Genomic DNA, 23,774 nt, shown 5'->3' with positions numbered 1-23,774 from the left:
TATTAATAGTATTAATCATTAATTGCATTAAATACATTATCAACAAAGTGGATCCAAGTTTTGCTTTATATGCTTTATTAGCTGAACAAAGCAGCTACAGTTTCAACCTAAATTTATGGTTTATGTGATCATATTCCTCAGATGTATAATTTTGCAACCATCACAGTAACAATTTTGTTTATATCTTACATTTCATTTAATATTCTATATGGAAACTTATTCTTCTAAAAATTATGTTACTGCTGAATCAAATTAATATTACTGAAAAAACTCTTAATAAAATAAAACAAAAAAGGCAGAATAGCGAAAAGGTGAAATACAAGTTGTAACTTTATAATCCGATGCTCTGTAATCCAGCAACTCCAATGATCTAACACCTTCTTAATCTACCACTGTTCGCAGTAGATTCAAAAAGTGGGTTTAGCATTAGTGATTCTGTTAGCAGCCTTCAGGATTCAAAATCTGTTCATGCTGCATCTCAGTGTTTGGGTTTTACAATATACTCTTATATTCAATGGTAATATAGCTTTTCAGAGCAAATTTGAGAAGAAATTTACCAAATGCTGTTAAACTTCCATTAAAGGACAATATTTAGTAGGCATTAAACAGATCACTTCCAAGTGAAAATATCTAAGATAATTAAACCTAACATTAATATACTATACTTACAACTGATGTGACATTCTTTTTCCTAGAAGTCCTTTATTTGAATTCTAAATGCGTTAGTGAAAATTCTCACTAAAAAGCCTATTGCATAAAATTTTTTTACCAATATTTATTGAACCTCCCACTTACTTCATTTGAATTTCAGTTTTCTAAGCCAATGAACATGTATCTAAACAGCAAGAAGGACTCGTTTGGGGAGCTCTGATAGTTCCATAGCAGAAACAAATAGAAAATTCCGTTTTTAATAACCATCTCAATAATCCTGTTGTGTGGAAAAAATATATTGATGACATATTTGTCCTCTAGAAATACCCAGAAGAATTTAAGACATTTTTAGTGTGTATTTTGGAAAACATCTCTGACTTGCAGTTTACTGTTAATAGCGACAAAGAAGGAATAAAAATCTTGGGGAGAGGATAAATAACAAGTAGGAGCTTTCACAGATGCCAGTTCCATCTGATGGGTTATCTCCAAAAGCTCCTGCACTTACTTAGGTTTAAATGTGATTTTAGCATCGCAACCTAGAACACTTGATCTTGTTTTTGACTTAATTTTGCTCTTATCGCAAGATAACACATAAGCCACATATTTCATGTTATATAACAAATTAACTGTCAAGTGACAACAGCTGTGATGGCAGGCATTTTTGGAGAAACTCATTTCCAGTTTTTATCAGTTGACCAACAGCAGTAACATCTTTATGTCATATATCAGGCTCATTATCAAACTGCTACAATATATTTATAAACTGGTTATGAAAATACCGACTATGGTAACATAATGCTTCAATTAGCAAAATTTTGCACATTAAGCAAAGCATTAAGTTTAAATTAAAAGAATATAATACCAATACCATTATTCTTCTCATGCGATCCTTTTCTAGAGCTAGCTTTTCTTGCATTTTTAATTTAACATGTTGAACTTCTTTTTCTTGCTCAGAGAGGATTTTATCTTTGGTGCTCATCTACAAAGAAATTCTTTTCAGATTTTTTAATACAAAGTATTAAAAAATGATTTAATGAACTTTTTATAACTCAAAATTTTTAAAACACTTCGATGTTCAATGAAAAATAAAATTTATATTTTGAACAAAATTAATTATGAACACTCATTTTATTGGAATATTATGTGCACTTACAAACATTAATTTAAAAAATTAATAGAATAATTAAATATTTTACCTCACCTTCCACAAAGTGCACAATTACAAATAAATGCTTTTATTAAATATATTTGAAAATTTTCATCGCAGATCTGTTAAAAATTTTAACTAAATCTGTTAAAAATTACAAATTTCTGTTAAAAAAACATACTTTCATTTTCACATTCTAACTAAAAATTGTACTCCAGGTATAAAACTTTTAAAAAATTGTAAATATCACAATTATGGAGTAGCCATGAGTTGAACATAAAATCACCATCTTGCAAATGTTATTAGGAAATGCAGAAAACAGCTTTAAAACCTGAAATTTTGCAGCTTCTACTTCATTCTTGGCATCTGATAATTGTTTCTGTAACATTTCTACAGTCTGTTCTGATGCAGAAAGTTTTCTTTCCAAGGATCTAACTTGTTGTTCACGAGCATCCAAATCCATTTGTAAAATAATTTTTTCCTATAAAAATTCACGAATGGTGATATAAATAAAAATGCATACAAAGTATGTAAGTTTTACAATCATATTATAATGAATTTTTTTATTCCAATTTAAAGTTTGAATGCATACCTGTTTTAGTTGGACATTTTCTTTATCTATATCCATCAAATTCTTTCTGAAATCTTCCTCTAACAAAGAAAGGAAAAATGAGTTTTAATGAACATGACAAGACAAATTTCTATTTTGAGCTTAGACTCATTATAAAAACATTCTTAAAATATGAAATTCTTACGCCTTCGAACTAAGTCTTGAACAAAGGAATTTCTACGTGCTATTCTATTCCCGAGGAATTCAATCAAATTTATATAAACTGATTCATCATCAGAAGTATGAACCTAGAGAGAAATATTTCCAGATTTAGAAGACAAAAGTAGAAAGTTAAAAGAAATAAAAGTATTTTAATCTAGTTTAATACACATAAGGTTAATTTATATATAAGGAGGTAATTCTCTTTAAGCAGTACTTCCTTCATAGCTCATTACAAATTACATCAATTGAGATTCCGTGTATGTAATACATTCACTACTTGCTTTGTTTAAATTAGTCCATTAAATTATACAAAGAAAAGATTTATATCATCTTAGATACAGAATGATTGTACAATGATAGACAGCAGTTAATAAATAATGTTCTAAAGCTTCCGGGAAAAAAATTATATCACATTTCTTTTACATTAAGATCACCAACTGAAATCAGTCTGATACTGTCTGGACGAATTCAGATAAACAGCAAAAATTATTTGCACATGAAACATTTAAATTGCAATCACATGCAGAATGTTAAGAAAATTAACTTAAGTGGACTTTTCATACTCTTGAACATGCCAAAAATAAAATAAACATTTCAGATCATGTTGAATATACTTTTAATTTCTTCTTCTTTATAAACTTCACAGCCTGTTACAGGCCAGGACTCTCTCTCCAACCTTCCTCCACCTGACCTTATTCGGCACAACAGCCTTCCATCGGCTACCTCCAATTAACCTTAAATCTTGCTCAACATCATCTATCTATCTAGCAGGTAGTCTTCCTTTTCGTCTTACTCCCTCAATTCTTGAAAAGGTTATTGTTTTGGTTGTAAATCCATCATCATATCTAAACACATGGCCCAGCCATCCTTAGCATTTATGCTAAAATATGTTTGCATTTTTAAATGAAAAATTAATTACAATTTTTAAATGCAGTAATAAAGCATGTTGTAATCTCAAATAAATATTAAAATTTACAAGCAGCTCATGAAAATTTTGTCAGGGAGGCTTTTGACCCATCTTTGCTTGGGCTTGAAAGCTCCAAGAAGAGGGACATTCATGATTTAAGGATAATGATTTAAGGATAATAATTAAGTATAAAAAATTGATTCAAACTGGATCCAGTTTTAAAGGAAGTTCTTAAGGATTTTCTCAGAATTAAAATGCAATATATAAAGAACAGTCCTTAAGGAGTTCATACCATCTTTCGATCATATAAAATATAATGATTATAATAATTTATTAAAATATAGACTTACAATAAGCTGGGGAAATTCCGGACCCAAACTGTAAACTACTGGTGCCAAAATCTCAGATACTGGAACTGAAATGCAATTTATATTACAATAATATTAGCTTGATCTCAAAGCATTTAATATAGTTACATTTTATATATTTTTCTATGCTAATATATGTATTTAGAGAGAGAGCATATACACAATTAAATGTAAGTAAAAAGATAAACTCAGTACTTTGTAAGCCTTATTTTATGCTTGTAACAATAAAAATCTCACAAAAATATAAATTAACTGGAATCAAAAGAATTCAAAAGATAAATTTATTCCTACAAATTTTATAAGAACATATAAGAAATTTTGATATTTAGAACAAAATTAAGAAACATTAATAATAATAAAAATATCTATTAAAAAAAGTAAACAAGGAAATCATCAAATAGGGAAGATAACATAAAATAAAACCTTAGGGGAAAAAAAATATATATATAGTACAGTTTGACTACATAAAATGCTTCTTTCATACTTGAAAAATAACTATTAATATTTGCTTTGGCAGAAAAAAATTAGCGGTTAGATTTGAAAATATGAACTATTTTAGCCTAGCAGATGATTTTTTATTGGCCACTTGCAAGTAGTCCAACTTAGAATAAATTTTAGGCACAAGGGAAAATGGAGTTGGTGCGAGAACATTTTCGTACATTATGATGATTTTCCACGATTTTAAAGTGGGATTAAATTAAGAACGCATTCATCGTTTACAATTAGCATTTGGAAATGAAGGTCTATCTTGTTCTACTATATTTAGATGGTTTAGAGAATTTCACAGTGGTCGCAATTCTCTTCAGGATGAAGAATACACAGGAAGGCCATTGTCAGCAGTAATCCCAAATAACGTGTTTGCTATATGGATGATGTTAATTGATGATAATCACTGCACCAACTAAATAATACAGAAGGAACTTAACATTGGATCTGCCTTCATACATAAAATTATGCATGAAGAATTGTATGTGAAAAAACTAGCTTGTCTTTGGGTTCTGCATAATTTAACTGAGCACGAAAAAAAGAAACATGTCAGAATCAATAAAGAAACCCTTAAATTACTTAAAGAAGGTAGCCACCACATTATTTCTAAAACCGTAACTAGTGATGAAATATACATACCATTTTTTGACTTTCGAATATGTCAAGACATTAAAGTACGGATCTTTGAAGATGATCCATGGGCACAATGTTGAAAAGACATCATTCCTTAAAAAAAGTAATGTATGCCATTTTCTTCAGAAGTACAAGACTGGTTAAAGCCATCAAGCTAGAAAGGCATAAGACTATCACAGCCAACAGATACACCACTAAGTGTCCTCCAGAAATTCTTCAAGAAGTGAATGTTACAGAACTCATGTTCTGTTATGACAATGCGCCCTGTCATTTAGTAAGATTAACAGTTGAGTTTTTTTAACAAAAATAGAGTGATAGAACATCCACCCTATTCACTCATTCTAGCTATGTCCGACTTTTGGCTATTTCTTAATCCAAAAAAGAACTTATATAGACGTTGCATTCACTTTGAAGATGAGGCTATAAATGCATTGTTTTCATCAGTTCTAAGAAATGAATGGCTTAAGGCATTTAATCTTTGGAAAATTTGCCTAAAGAGGCGCATTGATGCCAGAGGAGACTACTTTAAACACTCCTAAAATTTGATAAATATAACTTTAAAAACCTATGTGTATCTCTAAAATGACCCTTATAATTTGGTAACTTTAAAGTAGCAAGATATTTGAGTTAAATATGGCAATTAGAAGAAATGCCAAATAAATCCTCTATTGCACATTTTCACAACTGGCTATTACTTTTATCTTGTAAGAAATTTGAAATCATACAAAGTGAGTTTTACTTTATACATGTATTTTATTTCACATAATTTGAAAAATAATATATATGATTGTGTAATGACATACTTAGAGATACTGGCATCAGATTTTACTAGCATGAATTTTAAATTTATGCATAATCAGAATATATTTGCTTGTGATGAAAAAAAATCAGAAAATATAAGCCAATTCGACCACAAAAAGACACTTGCATCTTAAAACACGAGTGCCGATATTTAAAAAATAAACAACCATTCTTGTTAGACGTTCCTATATTACAGTATCATATGGTTATACTATACATAATTTGCCAAATTCTCATATGTAAATACATAAGCATAATGGGTCGATAAAATGAGTACCAAGTTTGCTTGGGGACTAAACACTGGGGGGGGGGCCTGCGAAAAGCTGACCACTTGCCCAGGGCATATGCTGATGCACCCCAGGGCCCAAGGTCAAGAAGATTTCAGGGCATTGCAAGCAGTGGCCCACTAGAGCTGTTGCGCCAATGAGTTTAGTTGTAAATACATAAGCATAAGGGCAAATTATTCTTCTAATATTCTTAGTTTACTCTTCATATAATTAATTTTGAATATACTTTTAAAATATTTAGATGTTACATGTATATAATTTATGACATCGCAATCCAGACTACTTTAAAATGATAAGATTGCCTGTAAGACTATGCATGCGAATTTTGATACTTTTATACTACAAAGAGGATTAGTTTTACCTCTTTGTTCTTTAGCCTGTTTGACAGCTTCCCGATAGATATTGCCTCTTCCTGATTTTAAGCCTAATATGGTTGGCGTTGATACTGGAGTTGGTCTTGTAATCAATACATCTTGAGTCATTTCAGCAAATCTCATAACATGCTGTAAAGTATTTGAATATTAGCATGCATTACATTAAACTAACATGCCTTTTCAAAATATAATCTTTATAGGTAATCACATTTAACATAAAAAAGAAAGGTACAAAGTACTGTTTACCTCTTTAAAGTAATCAAAATGAAACATGATAATCTCAACAATTGTATGAAAAGGAAATAAAAAGAATTTTTATAAATATAATTTGATTAACTAATACTGTTTAATTTCCTTTTCTTTAAATTAAATTATGTAGCCAGCTTCTATTGCAACAGCCCTCTAAAGAGAGATGAAACAGAATAGCTATTGTACGGAACCTTATATGACAGCTATCCAAAACATGACAACATTCCATTTGATTAAAATATTTAATTGCTAATGAATTACACTATCATAATAATTTATATACATAAATGTAATTCAAATAATCAAACAATTTTATGTTCAATCAATCAATCAATGTAATCAAACAAAAAATTTTTAGTAAAAAATTTATCAGTAAAATTAGTAAAAATAACATGCTGAATAACAATATTAGGGAGTTCAAACAACAGGAATCGCAGGTAATTTTTATAAACTAGTCTTCACTCCTGCAGCTCAAAGATTCTATATACAGTCAAAAGTCGTTAATTTGGACACCCATAATCTGGACCTCAAAGCTACAAACTTTCCGCGCATGCGTCGTTTCGACGCATGCGCATAGGCGTTTACGCGTGCGCGTAAGATTTTTACAGCTGCGAATATGCATGTGCGCAAGTGCATAATACGTTTACGCATGCACTTTTAATGCATAACAGATGGTATAAACTAAGCTAAAATTATCTAATTCAGTTAATGTTGCAGATTGCGTTGTTCCTTAATATTCGAATTGGATCCGGCTTATTATTTTTTGCAGACTGTTAGAGCAATTTTATAAAAGTAAGCTTGAATTTTCGATTATGTCAAATAGAATTTCCGATATATATTTACTAATATGTAAAGGATCTACAAAGCAAAAGTATGTTTTGAAATCCAAAATCTGTTTATCGATTTCACGCTGCTCTGCGGCAGGGGGGGGGAGAAACGCCATGGCACGCAATGAATTGGAAGTTGATCTGTCAGCACTATCCTTATCTTCAGGGCAGATGTTTTTATTTTATTTGGCTTATAATTCCTTACTAAATGTAGTATTTCATCTTGATATACTCCGTGTTTGATATGATTTAAATCAAGTTCGTCGTCATTATAATTCGCTTCCGACAGTGAAGAAAGTGACAGAGAAGTTATTGAAAACTAAAACATTTCGATCGACAAATTAGTCGGTATTCTCGACACAGCAATTATAGGACTTGAACAGTGGAACTTTGTAACTAAACAAGAAATTATGTCTGTTTAACAGAGAATTAAAGAGAAAGTATTATCACATGAAATGGAGCAACTTAAACAACTTACATTGAAAGAAATGTTTAATAAAGTAAACAAATAAATATTAAGCTTTTTCTTCTGTAAATTTTGATACCCTTTAGATCATGATTGTTCTTTATTTCATAAATTAAGGTTTCATATTTTTAATTTTGTAATTTCTGCATGCCATCTTACCAGATTTAAACTGATGATCTATAATCCGGAAAAATCGATAATCCGGAATCGCCGAAGTCCCGACGAGTCCGGATTAACGACTTTTGACTGTACAAACCTTTGAAACTAGCATATAAAAATTACTGCTGATTTCTGTTGCTTGAACTCTTTAAAACTTATTGACTAAAAATGCATTTATAATTTCATTTAATTTATTAAAAAAAGACTAAAGTAATTATTTAAAATGTACATAAGCAAAAATCAATCTCAGTTGATATATTCATTCACATTCATCAACATACATTCAACATAAGTTGTTTAGGGGACATCACAGATGGTCATTTAATTTTTGAAAGTATTAATTAATGTAAATTGTTTGCTTGCATTTTTTTCTCTCAAGGTACAGCTGCATCAGTGATCAAGTATTTAAGACTGTTGAATGTTAGTAGTTCAACATGAGTTTGAACCAAAGCAAACAGTTTGACTGCGTGGTTGGTTTTTTTACAGTTTGCCATATGAGCCAGTTTCCCTTAAAAAACCCTTCACACTGGCATCCTTGGATAGATTCACAAACAGGTCTTCTGTGCTTTTTCATTATTCAGTTTATTTATCCTAACACAGGGTTCATAGCCACATTTTAGTTAAAAAAATAAGCACCTATAAGCCCTTTTCAAGCACATTTTAGGGGGAAAAAATAAGCACCTGTCTAATTACATTATACACAACTGCATAACCTTAAAAGAAAAATAAGACTTGTAATTTAAAATATGAGAAATTCAGTATTTATTAAGAAAGAATGAGCATTACTCAGCCATGGAAAACAATTACATACGTTTTTTTAAATTTTAAATAACAGTTCAATTTACAGAACTAGTTTACAATGACAGAAAAAAAAAAGTATGCAGAACTAAACTATATTACAAGATTTTAATGATGAAATTTCAGTTCAAAATAGAGGAAATAAATAATAATAAGGCATATTTATTCTATTTTCTTGAAAATTAATAATAAATGCAATTTATTTTTCCATTCATATTGATATTTAACTAATTTAAATCTAAATTCTGAACATTTTCTAAATTTTCATCGTATATCAGTTTTCCCTTCACAGATATTGCAAGCAAAGTAATTTAATTGAAAAAGAGGAACATTTCTGAAATCAGAAGACAGAAATTTGCTTCGTGCAGTCATCCTTTAACAGTAAAAGCTTAACTAGCCACATACTTGAAAATTGGCGAATATTCGGACAGTCGAGCGTAACTTGAAAAAGAGGAGCGGAGGGGGGGGGGGTAGACTGTAGCCGTTCTTTAGATTTTTTTACTAAACAAATCCTTTTGACATTTCGATATGTGCATCATATAAAATCAAACCAACGGAACAGAAAAATATTCTGCTTAGCAAGCACAGTAAAACTCTTTTAAGTGTTCATAAACAAATCTCGGACCGAACATCAAAATAAATTATCTCTACAAAATATCGCAAACGTTATTGCACAATACATGCGCCGTAATTCTTCCCTACATAATATTACGCAATCGGAATTAACAGCTGCTGGTATTGGGAGAATAAAGAACTAAATAGAGGAAAAGAAAGAGACCTACCAATCTGGGGTGTTTTTCATTTAAATTTTGAACAGACTGTGATAAATTTCTGGAATAGAATCATTCTTCGCTTGGGTTGGTAGACTGCAGAACTTATAGTCCTATTCAATCCAGATTGGAAAGTGACAAAGAAAAAAAAAAAAAAAAAAGAAAGAAAGAAAAGGGTCCGTTGCTTGTTTTGCAGCGAACTGTAACAGTTTCAATATTCGAGATTTTGCGAAGAAAGGGGAGAACCTCCCAACCTTTCTACTGTATAATGTACTGGCCAAAAAAAATGAAATTATTTTGACTATTTGATTACTTTCCCTTTATTTAAGCCATTCCGAATATTATTCCTTAGAAAACTAATCTATGTTAAAACACAACCATTTTTGGAAGTTTACTATACTTCAGCAGTTACTGCAACTATGTTATTATAAACATTCATACATATACTCATAATATAAGCATAACAATCATAATAAACACGAATATGAACTGACCAAGCGGAACGAGAATGCAAATTATTAAGATCTTGATAGAAATTCAAACGTGTGTAGTATTTGGGTGGGAGGAAAAGAATGCCGAATGTACCGGAATTTTCTACTGCTTTCGAAATTCTTTGACCAACAGAATGACGGGCACCTGTCTGTACTCTCCGCGCACACCAAAAGTTATGTTAATGCAAAGAAAGGCGGAAAAGCTATTTCCGGAAATATGATTCACCATTTGACATTCCATATTAGGAAGAAAAGTTGTTTATTTAGTTTCGGCTTTGGTACGGGGAAAAATTGCGCGTTCATGTAAAAAAAAGCATTAAAAGCAAAAAATAAGCACTAAAAACAAAAAAAATAAGGGTTTTAAAGAAAAAGTAAGCACCTATAAGGGCCTTTATATTTTATTTTCAAATATAAGGACTTATAAGCACTTATAAGAACCGCTACGAACCCTGTAACACCTTAATTTGCACTCCCACCTTTATCAGAAGAAGCCCTTGTATTAGTTCAAAAAAAATTTTTTTTTTTTTTTTTTTTTTTTTCCCCTTTATCAGAAAAAGCACTTGTATTAGTTCAAGAATTGAATGAATTTTAAACCTTCTTCAGATAAATCCCTTACACACTGAATTTTTTGTCATTTGAAATATAATCTTTAAAGGAGAAATTTTCTAAAGTATCAATGTTTATTCATATCAGTGAGCAAAAAGATAACTTGTGACGTTTTACGAAATGTCAAGAAATTTTTATAGAGACTCTTCTCAACATACTGCCTAATGAAATTCATTACTACTCATTTATAAGGAAACTTAACCCAAATTGGTTTTACTAATTAGAATAATAATTAGTACATACCCGCAAATTGTTTTATTTCTTAATATATCAATAATTCAATTTATATTTCAATTTTCCATAATGCTTTTTGAAGCTCTGGATTAATCTTTGATCTGTAAGTTGTTAAAAAAAAAAAAAAAAAAAAAAAAAAAAAAAAAAGAGGTGACATGGAAGAAAAAAGAAAATTAAATTTTACAGATAGCTCCTTCAATGCCTTGAAAGATTTGCAATGCAATTATAAAGGAATCTTGTTTCTCTGATATAAGTTTTCTGGATGGACCAAATTTTACACCTGTTCTTGAATATCACATTTCCTTGCTACTTTTTAGTCTTTGCATAATAGAGCATAGGCAAATTTTTTATGCCTTCAGGCAATCAGCTAACAATTTAAAATATAATTCCACTTTAAAATTCCCCCCCCCCCAAAGAAAAGCAACTTTAAATTCACATATACATTTTAAAGAGTTTCTATTTTGTCAGCATTCAATTTATTACTTAAATGCATTCTTTCCAGTATTAATAAAAGTATTTTCATTAGAGTTTCCTTTAATAAGAGTCTACAATTTAGAATTTTAAAACTAGGGAACTGAGGTTGTGAATTCATTGTCAATACTGAGCAAATATCTATGCTTTTATCTTTAAAATCTAATCATTTACAAGCATAAAAATTTTAGTTTGTCTACAGATTCTAAAATCTTCACCGCTAACGGATTACCAACACTAAATGCTTATGATAAGTCTCCACCGTTTGACAAAAAAGGCACCACCACCAAGTTAAGGCTAAAATTGATGTAAAATGTCATTAGTCATTTTGTATCAGCATCATATATTTTTTCATGCAAAAATGCAGAACTTTGAGATGAATGAGCATCATTTGTTTGAACTTTTGATTTACTTCTTTAATTTGAAGAAATCTAAAGCTGAGACACAGTGATTGCTTAAAGAATCATATGGGAGGCTAGCTTAAGTTTGAGAAGTTGTCTTGAGTGGTTTCAAAAATTAAAGAATGCTGAATTTGTCATCCAAGACAAAGAACATAACAGAAGGATGAAGGTGTGCAAAGATACAGAATTGGAAGCATTATTAAATGAAGACACATGCCAAACTCAAGTAAAACTTGCATTTGCCTTAATAGTGACTCAACAAGCAATTTCACATCTTTTAAAATCATTGAGAATGATTCAAAAGCAAGGAAACTAGGTTCGATATGAACAGAAGCTGAGAAACATTGAACACCAATTTTTTACACATGAAATGCTGCTTGCCAGGCATAAGCAAACGGGTTTTTTGCATCGTATAGTCATTCAGGGTTCATACACATTTCTGAACACGGAAATTAAGGACTTTTAAGAACCATTAATGAAAAAAATTAAGGACCTACGAGCAAATGGGAACTGAATAAATTCAATTAAAAATAGTGCCCACCAGCGGCCGAGCGGTAAAGTCACTGAACACTGGTAGTTCGGTCCAAGGTTTGAATCCCGCAAACGGGCTGGCTGCATGGGCGTTTTCGTGGTTTTCCCCATGTGTAACTTGTATACGAGCCAGTTTCCCTTAGACCTGCAAGAAGGGGGAAATTACATCTCATTTCAATGAACAGCCCGAAGAACAGGTCTCATCAGGTTTATCTATTTCATTGTAATACAGTACAAAGTCGGTAATTCGGACTCTCCGGGACTTCGGTGATTCCGGATTAGGGTTTTTTTCGGATTGTAGATCATCAATTTAAATCTGGTAAGATGGCATGCAGAAATTATAAAATGAAAAGTATGAAATCGTAATTTATGAAATAAAGAGCAATTATGATCTAAAGGGTATCAAAATTTTTTTTTAAAAAAAGCTTAATATTTATTTGTTTACATTTCTTTCAATGTAAGTTGCTTTGTTTTTTGTGCTAATACTTTTTCTTTAATTCTATAAAGAGACATAATTTCTTGTTCCGTTACAAAGTTCCACTGTTCAAGTCCTGTAATTGCTGTGTCGAGAACACCGACTAACTTGTCAATAAAAATTTTTTCGTTTTCTATAACCTCTTTGTCATTTTCTTCACTATTGAAAGTGGTATTTTCTGGATCTAGAATCATACTACAGATTTCGCTGTCTGTTAATTGATCGATGATTGGGGCATTGTCGTCGCAATGAAAACTTTCTGTTACATCATCTTCATTTATTACAGCTTCTCCACATTTCTTTACAAAATCCAATAACTGGAAAATTTCACCTTAAGTTTGCGATGGCCAAAAACCTTCAAATTCGCAGCTATCATCTTCATCATCCTCACCATGAAATATGGTAGATGGCCATAAATTATGCCAAGCATTTTTTAACGTATTTGGAGACACATCCTCCCAACGTCCATGCGTAAAGCATACAAAAAAAAAAAAAAAAAAAAAACTGTGGCTTTGAGGTTTGCATTTTAGATCATTCCAGATAATGGACGTCCGGATTACGAACTTTGTACTGTATAAATTTCAAAACAAGCTAAAGATGACAAGAATTCAAACTGCTCAATGAAATATTAAATTTCAACTAAAACTTTTGAATTTCATGAAAATCTGTTAAATTATGTGGTCTAGCTACCAGTAAATTTTAATATATTAATTCAAATAATATGCATTTTAACATAAAAACGAAGTTAATTTTTTAATTAAAAATGCTTTCATCCATACATATTAACAGTTTTTATAACATCAAGCTAAGTTTATAAACTTACAGTTGTTTCATCATAATCATCAGCTCGAGGATTTATACAGACAATCATTCTGATTCTTCCTTCGCCTTCAAAAAATGTTTTGAATAAATGAGTAAGTTTACTTTCTCGATATGGGACCATCTAAAAATGAAAGCATTATATAAATATATACAGAATATTAAAATAACATTTAGCAAAGTTAAACTACAAAAAAATATTACCTTTGATGCTCCTTGAGTTTGTGATTCTCTTAAAACTTCAATGCAGGTTCTCAAAGCCATTAATGAAGCATTTATATTCCCTGCAATATAAGCAATATACTTTTCCCCCATATAATTATCATAAAATCGGTATTAAATGCAAAAATATTTACAAGCAGATGGAACCAAATTAATGTATAAAACATCTTGAATTTTCATGGTTTAAGATATTGGTTTGTGAGTTAACATATCATGAAAAGATATGTCCAAAATGCTAAGTGTAACATACTTGAAATAATAATAAGAGTAATATTGAAAAATATAATTGGTCATTTAAGGTGAGCATCTACCCAGATAAAACTCACTCTTTAAAATGCTTGGCAGGAAAAATGCTAATTTAGGAAAGGTTAATTGAGTAACTGACTAAACAAAACAAATGGGGAAGGGTATCTACTTTAGGACAGATACGATTATGAAAAACTTTATGAGAATTAGGTTGCATAAGAAGGAAAACTCTAATGCAGTCTACCTGTGTGAGAAGAATTAAACAGGAGACAAAATACTGCTGTTCAATGGTACGCAAAAGTCAGTAATGGGAAAACTGGTTCCAGAGAGCCAAAGAAAGAATGTTAAACTTTTTTCTGCTTTCTGAGTACATGCCATTTTGATATAAATGCAACATGGCCTTGGTCAAGTGAATTAGTTACCATTTTTAATAACGGAATAGTATCGCACCCATACATTCAACTCAAAAAGAGGGAGCTATTTAGAGGAGCACCTAAAATTTGAAAAGAAAATTTCAGTACAAATTTTAACTCTGAAAAAATGGATTTTTAAAAGTCCGGTATTTCTTCACTAATTACAGTATTTAGAAGTTGACATCAAAATGCATATAATTTTATTTTAAAGGCTGACTTCTGATATTACTGTGGAAATTAATTCCCACATTAATACTAAGCCAGGGCTTCTTAAAATTTTTTTCAGTCGCAACCCCTTTTTATCACTGAGATTTTTTTGTGACCCCTAGGATCCCATAATATTTACGAAAATTTTGTGGGACCCCCCACAAGATTGCACAAATCCGACACAAGCGTGTGTGAAACTGTCAATTTTTTTTACTTTACTGCATTATACTATTGCAGTTTTAGGTTATTAACTTTAATTCCTAATGTTAAGACAGCAATGTGAAAATTTTAAATAAATAACAGACAAAATGACAGAGTCACGTGCAAAGCAAGTAAAATGAACGTTTCTATTGTAAAAAGAATGCGTTGAAATGTTTTCTTTTTTTGTATTGTCTTATCTTTATCTATTTTTAGAGACATTGTATAAAAATATTTGGCAATTGTAAAATTATTATAATAAGGTAAAGAAATATCAAAACTGCTAAATTTTTTGGCGGCCCCCTGCTGCACGTCCCACAACCCCCACGGGGGAGGGGGTAGCGATCCACAGTTTAAGAAACGCTGTACTAAGCAAATAATGATTTTTGACTTGAAGATTATTCTGAGCTGCCACATTTGACTACTGTTTGTTGTAATAAATCAGCTATGGTATCTTTATAACAAAGAGTCATCCTTTTTTTTTTTTTTTTTTCCTAAGATAAAAAGAAATTTCCAGTTTTGCTTAAACAGGGAATTACAACTTTGTTTTGTTCCCTTTTCTTTTTGCTTATTTTAGGAAACTACTAATTTAGACATCACAGTTCAAATCCAAGCAGACTTAATTGATTAAATTCTATCTCTCACAATTCAGTTACATTAATGGGAATAAAAACATTATTAATTTATTTGGAAGGTGCAACTACATTTCTATGCATCACAGACAATTACATAATAAATTATAAAAATACATTTCTTGTTTATATTTAACTAAATGTATTTTACATAGCTAACTTAATAGCTAATTATTAAAACACTAACTAAATACTAAACTGCATACTCTGTCGTAAGACATTTTCTGTCATAAGATGACAAATATAAAACAATTTCTACAGAAAGATATACGTGCCAATGTTGTCTACTTGCTATCATTAAATTAAATAAGTAATTCTTATCTCTCAGAATAAAGTCGAAGCATTTAAAAAAAATTCTTTATACAATAAAAAGTAAATTTCAACTTAAGTGCAAGGGGGAAAAAATGAAAAACACTCACATTTCATATACTTTTATTCATCTAGATGCTAGAAAAGGAAAATCATTATACTCAAAAGAGATGCTAAGTTGGAATTAACTGCCTTCATCATATTAAGAAAATTCAAAAATTGCAGAAATTAAACTAGCAAGTGATAAGCTGCAACAAATGGTCTTAAAATAGCAACAAATATTTCTACTAAACAAATAAGAAGTAAATATTGTTACGATAGGTCTTAGACAGTAGGATTTTCTACCACTTCTGGATATCCTACAATACGTGATGAAAAGGATTTCCAACAGATGAAAAATTGCTTATTTTTTCCTCTGACATCTACCAAACAAGAAAACAGAAATTTTGCATTTTTATGTTTTTGAAATATTTTAAAAATTTGTTGTTCTTTCTCCTTCATCTCTGCGTTTCTATAATATTTTCACTTATTTCTTTAAGATTCATAAAAAATAATTAAATTAAAAACAGTATAACTGCAGCAAATTAGCAGGAAAACTCAAGCATACAAATTCTAGCATGAAAACAAGATTAAGTTATATAAGAGAAACTAATGTGATCCATGATAAACTTTGCTAATCATTAACATGATACAAAACCTGCTTCACGTAGTTTTTGTCCTGTATTCCTAGTTCTCAGAGGGCGTTCACTGCCTGCCAAATCAACAAGCGATAATTGGCTGACAATTACTTGATCTTTATCCTGAAGTAAAGAAAATAAATATTATTTAAAAAGGAATATGAAACACTAAAGAAGTGAAACATTTATTTGTCTCATATATTTATTCAAAATAAATACATTAATTATAATTTCATAAAAAATGTTAGATTTTTCTATTTAAAGCAGTAATTCTTTTCATTCTGCCCATAAAATGTTATTTCTTGTTTTAACATTCATTATATTATCCTAATAATAACTCAAAGTCACACACAAATTCATTTATAGACTTTTGGTCATAATGCAGAAAAAAATTTCCATAGATGTAATGTTAAAACAAGGAGAGCTGTATTAAGAAATCTTCAGGGGGGGGGGAATACAAATTTTAAAAAAAAGTATATTTATTTCCACTTAAAGAAAATTTTAACATGCAGAATTAAAATTTGAAAATTCTGCATGATGCAAAGTTTATTAATACTCATATTTATGAGTACTTCCTAACATGGTTATAAAATAAAATTAACTTTGACAAGATAAAGATTGATTTAATACCAAAACTCAAAAAAGAATCACTTTATACAAAAATAAGAATGAAAACACAAATAAATTTCAGTAGGAAAACACGACTTTTTAGGGAATATTCCACCTCTGTACACATATTTTAAATACTGATTTATTAAGTACTCATTTACTTACAAAGATCCTATTTTATTTACTTTTGTAACTATTTTAAAACTGACCTGTATTACAAAGGAGTTATAATTCTTCAAATTTACTAGTATCCAGCATAATGGTTCTCAACCAGGAGGAGGAATTACCCCAAGGAGGAATTTCATTGTTTCAGGGAGAGAATGCTAGCCTTTTATTTTAGCTGTTAATATTTTAGTTTTTGATTATGAACATAAAAAGAAATCACTTTTATTCAAGTTTTAGCATTCATTAGCAGTCTTTACACTTTTTCTTGTTGAAACATATTAGGAAATAATCCAAATCTAAATAAATGTATAAATGAATTTTTCAGGGTTTGGAAAGAAAGAGGGGAATAAACTTTATAAATGCTGAAAGGGGTGCATGGGCAAAAAATGTTGAAAACCACTAGTCTAGAAGAAAACCCATCTCTTAAAATGATTACAATGTTCAACAATATTACAATAAATAAGATTTCTAATTTCCCTTTGCAGATATTTCTTACTAAAACTGTAAAAAGATAAAACTGTAAAAGTTACCAATCTTGATATATGAAAAACTGAGAGGTTTTTATACCCCAAACTGGGAGTGCATGGGGGTTTTCATGCTGGACAGCAAGTTAAAAGAACTTTAAATTGAATTAAATGTGTTTTATAATGCACGATTCAGATTATTCAGCTATTTAGAATATAATTCTAACATAAAATAAATTAATATTTATTTATATATTCTAAATTTCATGTTCTTTGGGTAATTTCATTTTAAAATTTTCTTAGACATTTATGCCACGAAAATTCCGAGCAAGGGAAGAAAGCCTTTATTTATCAAAGTGCTTTCAAACATGCAGAAAATTAAATTAATAAATAATGTACATTCTATCCTGTTACATCCTATCTAAATTTAATAATGTATCACATATTGTTATAAAAAATTAAATACAAATATTAATCAATTTAACATAATAACACTTGAATCTTCATAAAAAAATCTCAGAAATGTGTACAGTAAATTGAAACAATTCAGATAAAATAAAATTTAATAAATTATCTGAAAATTAGAGAGTAGTAAGAGTAGGGAGAAATGGTATTTTTACCACTTAAATTTAATTCAGCAATTTTCATTTACTCCTGAGAAATATTTTCCTTGGTTATTTTTAATAAAAATAAAAAAACTGGAGTTTTAATTATCTGCTGAGAGGTAAAATAAGGTAGGTAGTGCTTCCCAACTTTTTTCACATTACAACATACCTCACAAGCAACAGTTTCCTGATGTCTATGCTTGTAAACACAGTGAAACTGTCTATGCTTACAAGCATAGACACACTGTGCTCATAATAATAACATTCACTGTGCTCATAATAATAACATTCACTGTGCTCATAATAAGCATTAATACTTTCACACCATAATACAAGAGAACATTTAATATGACTAATTTCTCCTGTTTCATATTAAGGATTTCATTAATAAGATCTTTCTTTCAAACATTTTTGCACTATAATATACATAAATATTGAAGCTATACATTGCTCTCATATAAGTCTTTTTACACAGTCAATAGCACAGAAATAAACAAAGGGAATGAAAGTACTTAACCAATACATTTTCAATGGCTGATGCCTGACATGAGATTTTTACATCCCATCTTTAAATTGTCAGATTTGGCTGCTTGGTGATTATATTTTCAGAACTTATTTTATAAAATTATGTGAAAATACAAAAGTAAAATTAATTACATATAAAAGAATTACTGATTACACATAAACATTTTAGAAAAGCTGAAGAAAAATGTATGTGGTGTGGATGCACTCAACTGATCTTGCAAGGTCAGAGGAGAAAACTTCTCTCCTGTCACCCTGCAATGTGAGAGTGGCCAAATTTTTCCTATCTGCATGCTTATCGCATAAGTAGGAAATACAGTCTTTAGCATTAAATTTGGCACAATTTATTACCACACTTTAGGTATTATCATTAACATGCAACAATCTTTTCAGCCAAAATATTGCATACAGTGAAATTTTTTATTAGTTTCAAGAGTTGATGTTTTATTAACTTTACTGCTCATCATTGCACAAAGTTTAATTATGCTGTGAAATAAAATAGTAAAATAATTGATCCACCTTCGTCTAATATTTATTTAATATTATTTATTTTCTTTTAATCTTAGCACCAATTACCAAAATGTATGTACAACTTTAACGTTGGATTTATTCTAAGGTGACCAGTTTTTCTGAAGGACAAAGCAGGACGCAGAGGGATACAAATTTGGGTGGTGGGGGGAGAGGGTGGAAGCCCCCTCTGAAGGTGAAAATTTTTAGTGAAGTCACATTGTCCTGCAAAGAATTACCCATCATTTGAAAATAAGCATGTGTGTTAAACAGACTCTATTATTGAAAGAAAAAATAGAATTTATCCATATTTCAGACTGAATTAATTATTAAATCAACAATCATGGACTTTGGGATCTGGACTGAGACAACTCAGATGCGCTTTCAGTAAGAGTAAGAGCGAACAAAAAATTTAAAAAAAAAAAAAAAAAAAAAAAGCAGTTGGAAAATAAAAGTTTGTAACTTCCTACCTTTCTGCTTGAATCTGTCCATCCAGCACATGACGCCGCAAATGTATTAATTCAACGCGAACGATGGGCCTTCCTGATCAGCCGCTGACCTAAAAGGGTCATCCTGTGTAGGTGCTCCGTAAACGTATTTCATTGACGAAGTAATGCTTCTAAGAAGTTCTGGCTCTTGTAGAAGTCTTTCATAGACTTCATCACAGGAACTGTCAAATTCAAAATTGCTTGTCACCATTAACATTGCTTGTAGTGTTTCCAGTTTTAACTGTGTCTTTTCAGTTGTCCATATGATATTTATAGAAGAGAAAACTCTTTCACTGGCGGCGTTTGTCCCTGGAAGATGCAACAAAAATTCCCCAATTTTCTGGATTTGCGCACATGGCACGTTTTTCTCCTTGAAATGACGAAAAATTTCAGCCCATGGACAGTCAAGACTAGTTTTCTGACAATTCCAATCTGCAATCTTTTGTGATGAAGTAAATCACCTAATGTAGCTTACTTCGTCAAATAACTTGTTATCATCAATGTCAACCTTCGGAATCTTCCACTCAAAAAGTTGCATGCTCTCTTGTACTTTTCCCATGACGTTGCCTTCTTTAAAGAGGTTATCACACATGTCTACAGTCCCTGCTAAATGGGACTTTTCTTAAAAATGAGATGCTGGTAGCACTAGTTTAAACGGGAGGATTCCAAGAAAAAAGAGCCCCAGATAGCTACGGAAAGAATGTTGCGGCTACACGAGATTTTTCAAACCTCACCGAAAATGTCTCGGCTGGACTTCAGTCTCGGGTAAAGACAACCAATCAGGCAAAAGTTCTGCTTCTGAAGCCTCATGTGATCCCAATCTGAGCGATAATCTATTAGTGTTTGGCCTTCAAGTCTTTGTAGTAAGTGAAAATGGTAACCTAGCTATGTGGGTTTCCTGGAATTGTGGGGGTTCTGAGAATTGTCCCTTTCAACGTCAAGTCCCACGTAGCCGAAACATAATGTGTTTGGGACTTAACACAACCCAACTAAATGCATTTAGATCTTCGAATTGCTCAATCCTCTCTTTCAGATATTCAGCACAGTTATTGTAAAAATTTACAATGGTACCTATAATGTCATTTCTTCTCACCAATCCTTTTTCTTTTTATTGGGTAATCAGCATAAGTACTTCATTTGGCAAAAAAGGTTTTTGCACTTCTCTCAGTGCATTTATGTATCAAATCATCCAGTTCAGAAGATACTTCCAATGCTCTTACAGTCTGTGCTTCTGTGTGCAGAATTGCCGCTTGAAACACCACAGCAATGTTATGTACGGAATAGAGTCACAAGTAAGCACAGGGATTCTCAAAAAAGTTGCGGATTAGTGTGGGGCACTTCTCTTTCAACAAGAAATAGGATTTCAGTGCAGGAAACAATTTTAAAACTCTCTCTACTGCAAGCATCAGTGATAACCATCTAGTTTTCCCATATCGTAAAATGCACTGGTACTCTATACAAGCAAAGTCGCAAAATTCTTTGAATGACTCAACACGAAAAGTCTACATATAGAAATAATAATAAATTTTCATAATAACTGCTTCCACATCAATTTGCAAGCAATCTCCTGCTGTTTGGATTATGTTATGGACGATATGAGCAGCACAATCAATACCTACCAGTTTCCTCCGAGGGCAACTTGTAATATTGCAAAAACGTTGTTTCTAACTCTTCTTTTTAATCCCCCGAAATTCATGTTAGTGTAGTCTGCGCAGAAGCCAACAACCTTTTTTGTCAGACCATGCCATTGTAATGCATTTACAAGAAAAATGCAAATCGTCTGTACTGTTTCTCCAGAAAGAGATTACATGCTCAGGATCTTAACTTTCACACCTCACAGTGGCACAAAATATCTCACTATCACAGGAATTATCTTGATATCCTTATGGTTTGACGCATCTGTTGACACTGACACAAAATCCGCGACATTTAATTCTGCCTTGACTTGGTTCATTACATATGGAACAAAGCACATTCGAGGCAATGCTTCACATTTTGTTCGTGCGCAAGTGAATTTTGGATTAAAATACTTTTGCATTAATCTGGAAGTACAGTCCATCGACCTAAAGCTGCGATTGTGATAAATCATATGGTACGCAAAGGTACTTTCTGTAGCAACCAACCGAGCTTCCTTTTCACCTAACTCAGATCTTGAAAAATAGTTTGTAATTGTGCGTGATGATATCGACAATTTCAGGGCATTTTTGTGCCGCTCCGTATTCAAATACTTTATATCTCCACGGCTAATGTGAGCGATGCAGAAATGTGAGCCACATTTGTTGCACCCCACGTCACTATCGGTGTTGCTTCTAACTTTTATGAATGGAAACTCGCCTTGTAATTCCTTGCTGAATTTCTACTTTCGTTTTGGCATAACTGATGCTGAATGGAGACTCGGGCAGTGAAGTAGGGAGCATAACTGGAGCCTGGGACAAAATAACCTCTTACCGCCCCCCAAAAAAACACAGTGATATGATGAAAATCTTGTTTGAAGACCATTTGGCGCCCCTCTGCGAGCGGTGGCCGCGGGGTATCATACACCCCCTTGCCCTTTCCCTCGCTACGCCATTGGACTCGGGTAATGTCACTCACATAAGAAAATAATAAATAACCACTGAAACACGACAATCGTGTGCACAAACCACTTTAGCCAAAGAACATCTAAGAAGGAAAGGTTCCATAGAACATAATGTACACCAGTTTGCCATTACATCGCTGGAAAGTGGAGGGATTTGGCGATGGACCCTGGCTGCGAGAATTTCCCCCTCCACGATGTGTACAGGAAATTTAGGAACACGGTGTTAATAAGAAATGTTCTTTGACAAAACATTTGTTTGACTTTTCGTGATAGTTTAAACTCGAATTTTCACACTTTTTTTTTTTTTTTTTTTTCTGAAAATAACTAATCCATTAATTAATTTACTTGTGCAAAAAATATTTCCTTTTTCATTAAAGTTTAAAGAAATTTAGAACGATATTCATTTTATGGACTCTTGATAAACGTGACCTTCGAACTTCGACGCCAGCTTCGAGCTATGGCGACAGATATTTCGTGCATGCTGTTTCTTTACCTTAGCCACCAAACGCGGTCGCCGCCCGGGTTTCTGAGTGATGACATCATAGCTTTATGGGAAGCAAGCATCAGCGAGGCATCACCAATGCGCTGTGGCGCCGAATTTAAATTAATTGACGTTAAGTCTCTTTTGCAGAAAAGCGGGACAAACAGGCGTACTGCCGGGACAAGCGAAGGCCCTCGGGACATGAAGTCTGAAATCCGGACTGTCCCACTTAAATCGGGACGTCTGGTCACCATAATTTATTTTCTAACTTTTAATTCTGCCATTCTGACTCGCATGCAATTCATACCACAGTGAATTTCACATGTTTGCTTATTTTATTCGTTAGAGAATCAAAGGCATACTTTTATGCTAATAATTTAATGGCAAAATAAATATTTTAAGTATTAATATAAACATATAAAATATTCTTCTGCCACAGTTAATACACATATTACCTTCTTATTTCAGTGAGATACTTGGATTTGTTTATGTCGCCACAACTTTTTTTGTATCTGGGTCTACTGTCAAAATGGTTACACACAGTTCATGATTAAGACTTTTTAATGATCTCCAAACTCTTGACAATAAGCATAAGACAGAAACTTTGTTCACACATGTATTTTGTAGCAAATGGTGAAAGAATGTTTACGGTTTTTATGCTGATGCAAGGAAACTTTTTTTGTGGTTATCCAGAACTCAGGTTAGGGATAACTTTCCATTCAAAGTTG

At 31.5% G+C, this 23,774-nt stretch overlaps 1 protein-coding gene across 1 annotated transcript in view; it reads right to left on the bottom strand.

Annotated features, from left to right (window-relative positions):
- LOC118200562 (kinesin-like protein KIF23) overlaps nucleotides 1–23,774 on the bottom strand; it is a 93,867-nt gene that overhangs the window by 49,551 nt on the left and 20,542 nt on the right. Inside the window, exons 8-16 of the mRNA XM_085827288.1 lie at nucleotides 16,648–16,750; nucleotides 13,928–14,007; nucleotides 13,728–13,847; nucleotides 6,414–6,555; nucleotides 3,828–3,892; nucleotides 2,554–2,656; nucleotides 2,391–2,449; nucleotides 2,130–2,279; nucleotides 1,520–1,630 (exon numbers count right to left, since the gene is read on the bottom strand). Of these exons, the coding sequence (XP_085683414.1) occupies nucleotides 1,520–1,630; nucleotides 2,130–2,279; nucleotides 2,391–2,449; nucleotides 2,554–2,656; nucleotides 3,828–3,892; nucleotides 6,414–6,555; nucleotides 13,728–13,847; nucleotides 13,928–14,007; nucleotides 16,648–16,750 (933 nt within the window). The remainder of the gene's footprint in view (nucleotides 1–1,519; nucleotides 1,631–2,129; nucleotides 2,280–2,390; nucleotides 2,450–2,553; nucleotides 2,657–3,827; nucleotides 3,893–6,413; nucleotides 6,556–13,727; nucleotides 13,848–13,927; nucleotides 14,008–16,647; nucleotides 16,751–23,774) is intronic.

This window comes from Stegodyphus dumicola, chromosome 11 (assembly GCF_044657685.1).
Source record: "Stegodyphus dumicola isolate Sdum_Otavi_A_Nest chromosome 11, ASM4465768v1".
Classification (NCBI taxonomy): Eukaryota; Metazoa; Arthropoda; class Arachnida; order Araneae; family Eresidae; genus Stegodyphus; species Stegodyphus dumicola.
The sequence above is the reverse complement of the archived record's forward strand: the minus strand, read 5'-3'. Positions and strand labels throughout refer to the sequence as shown.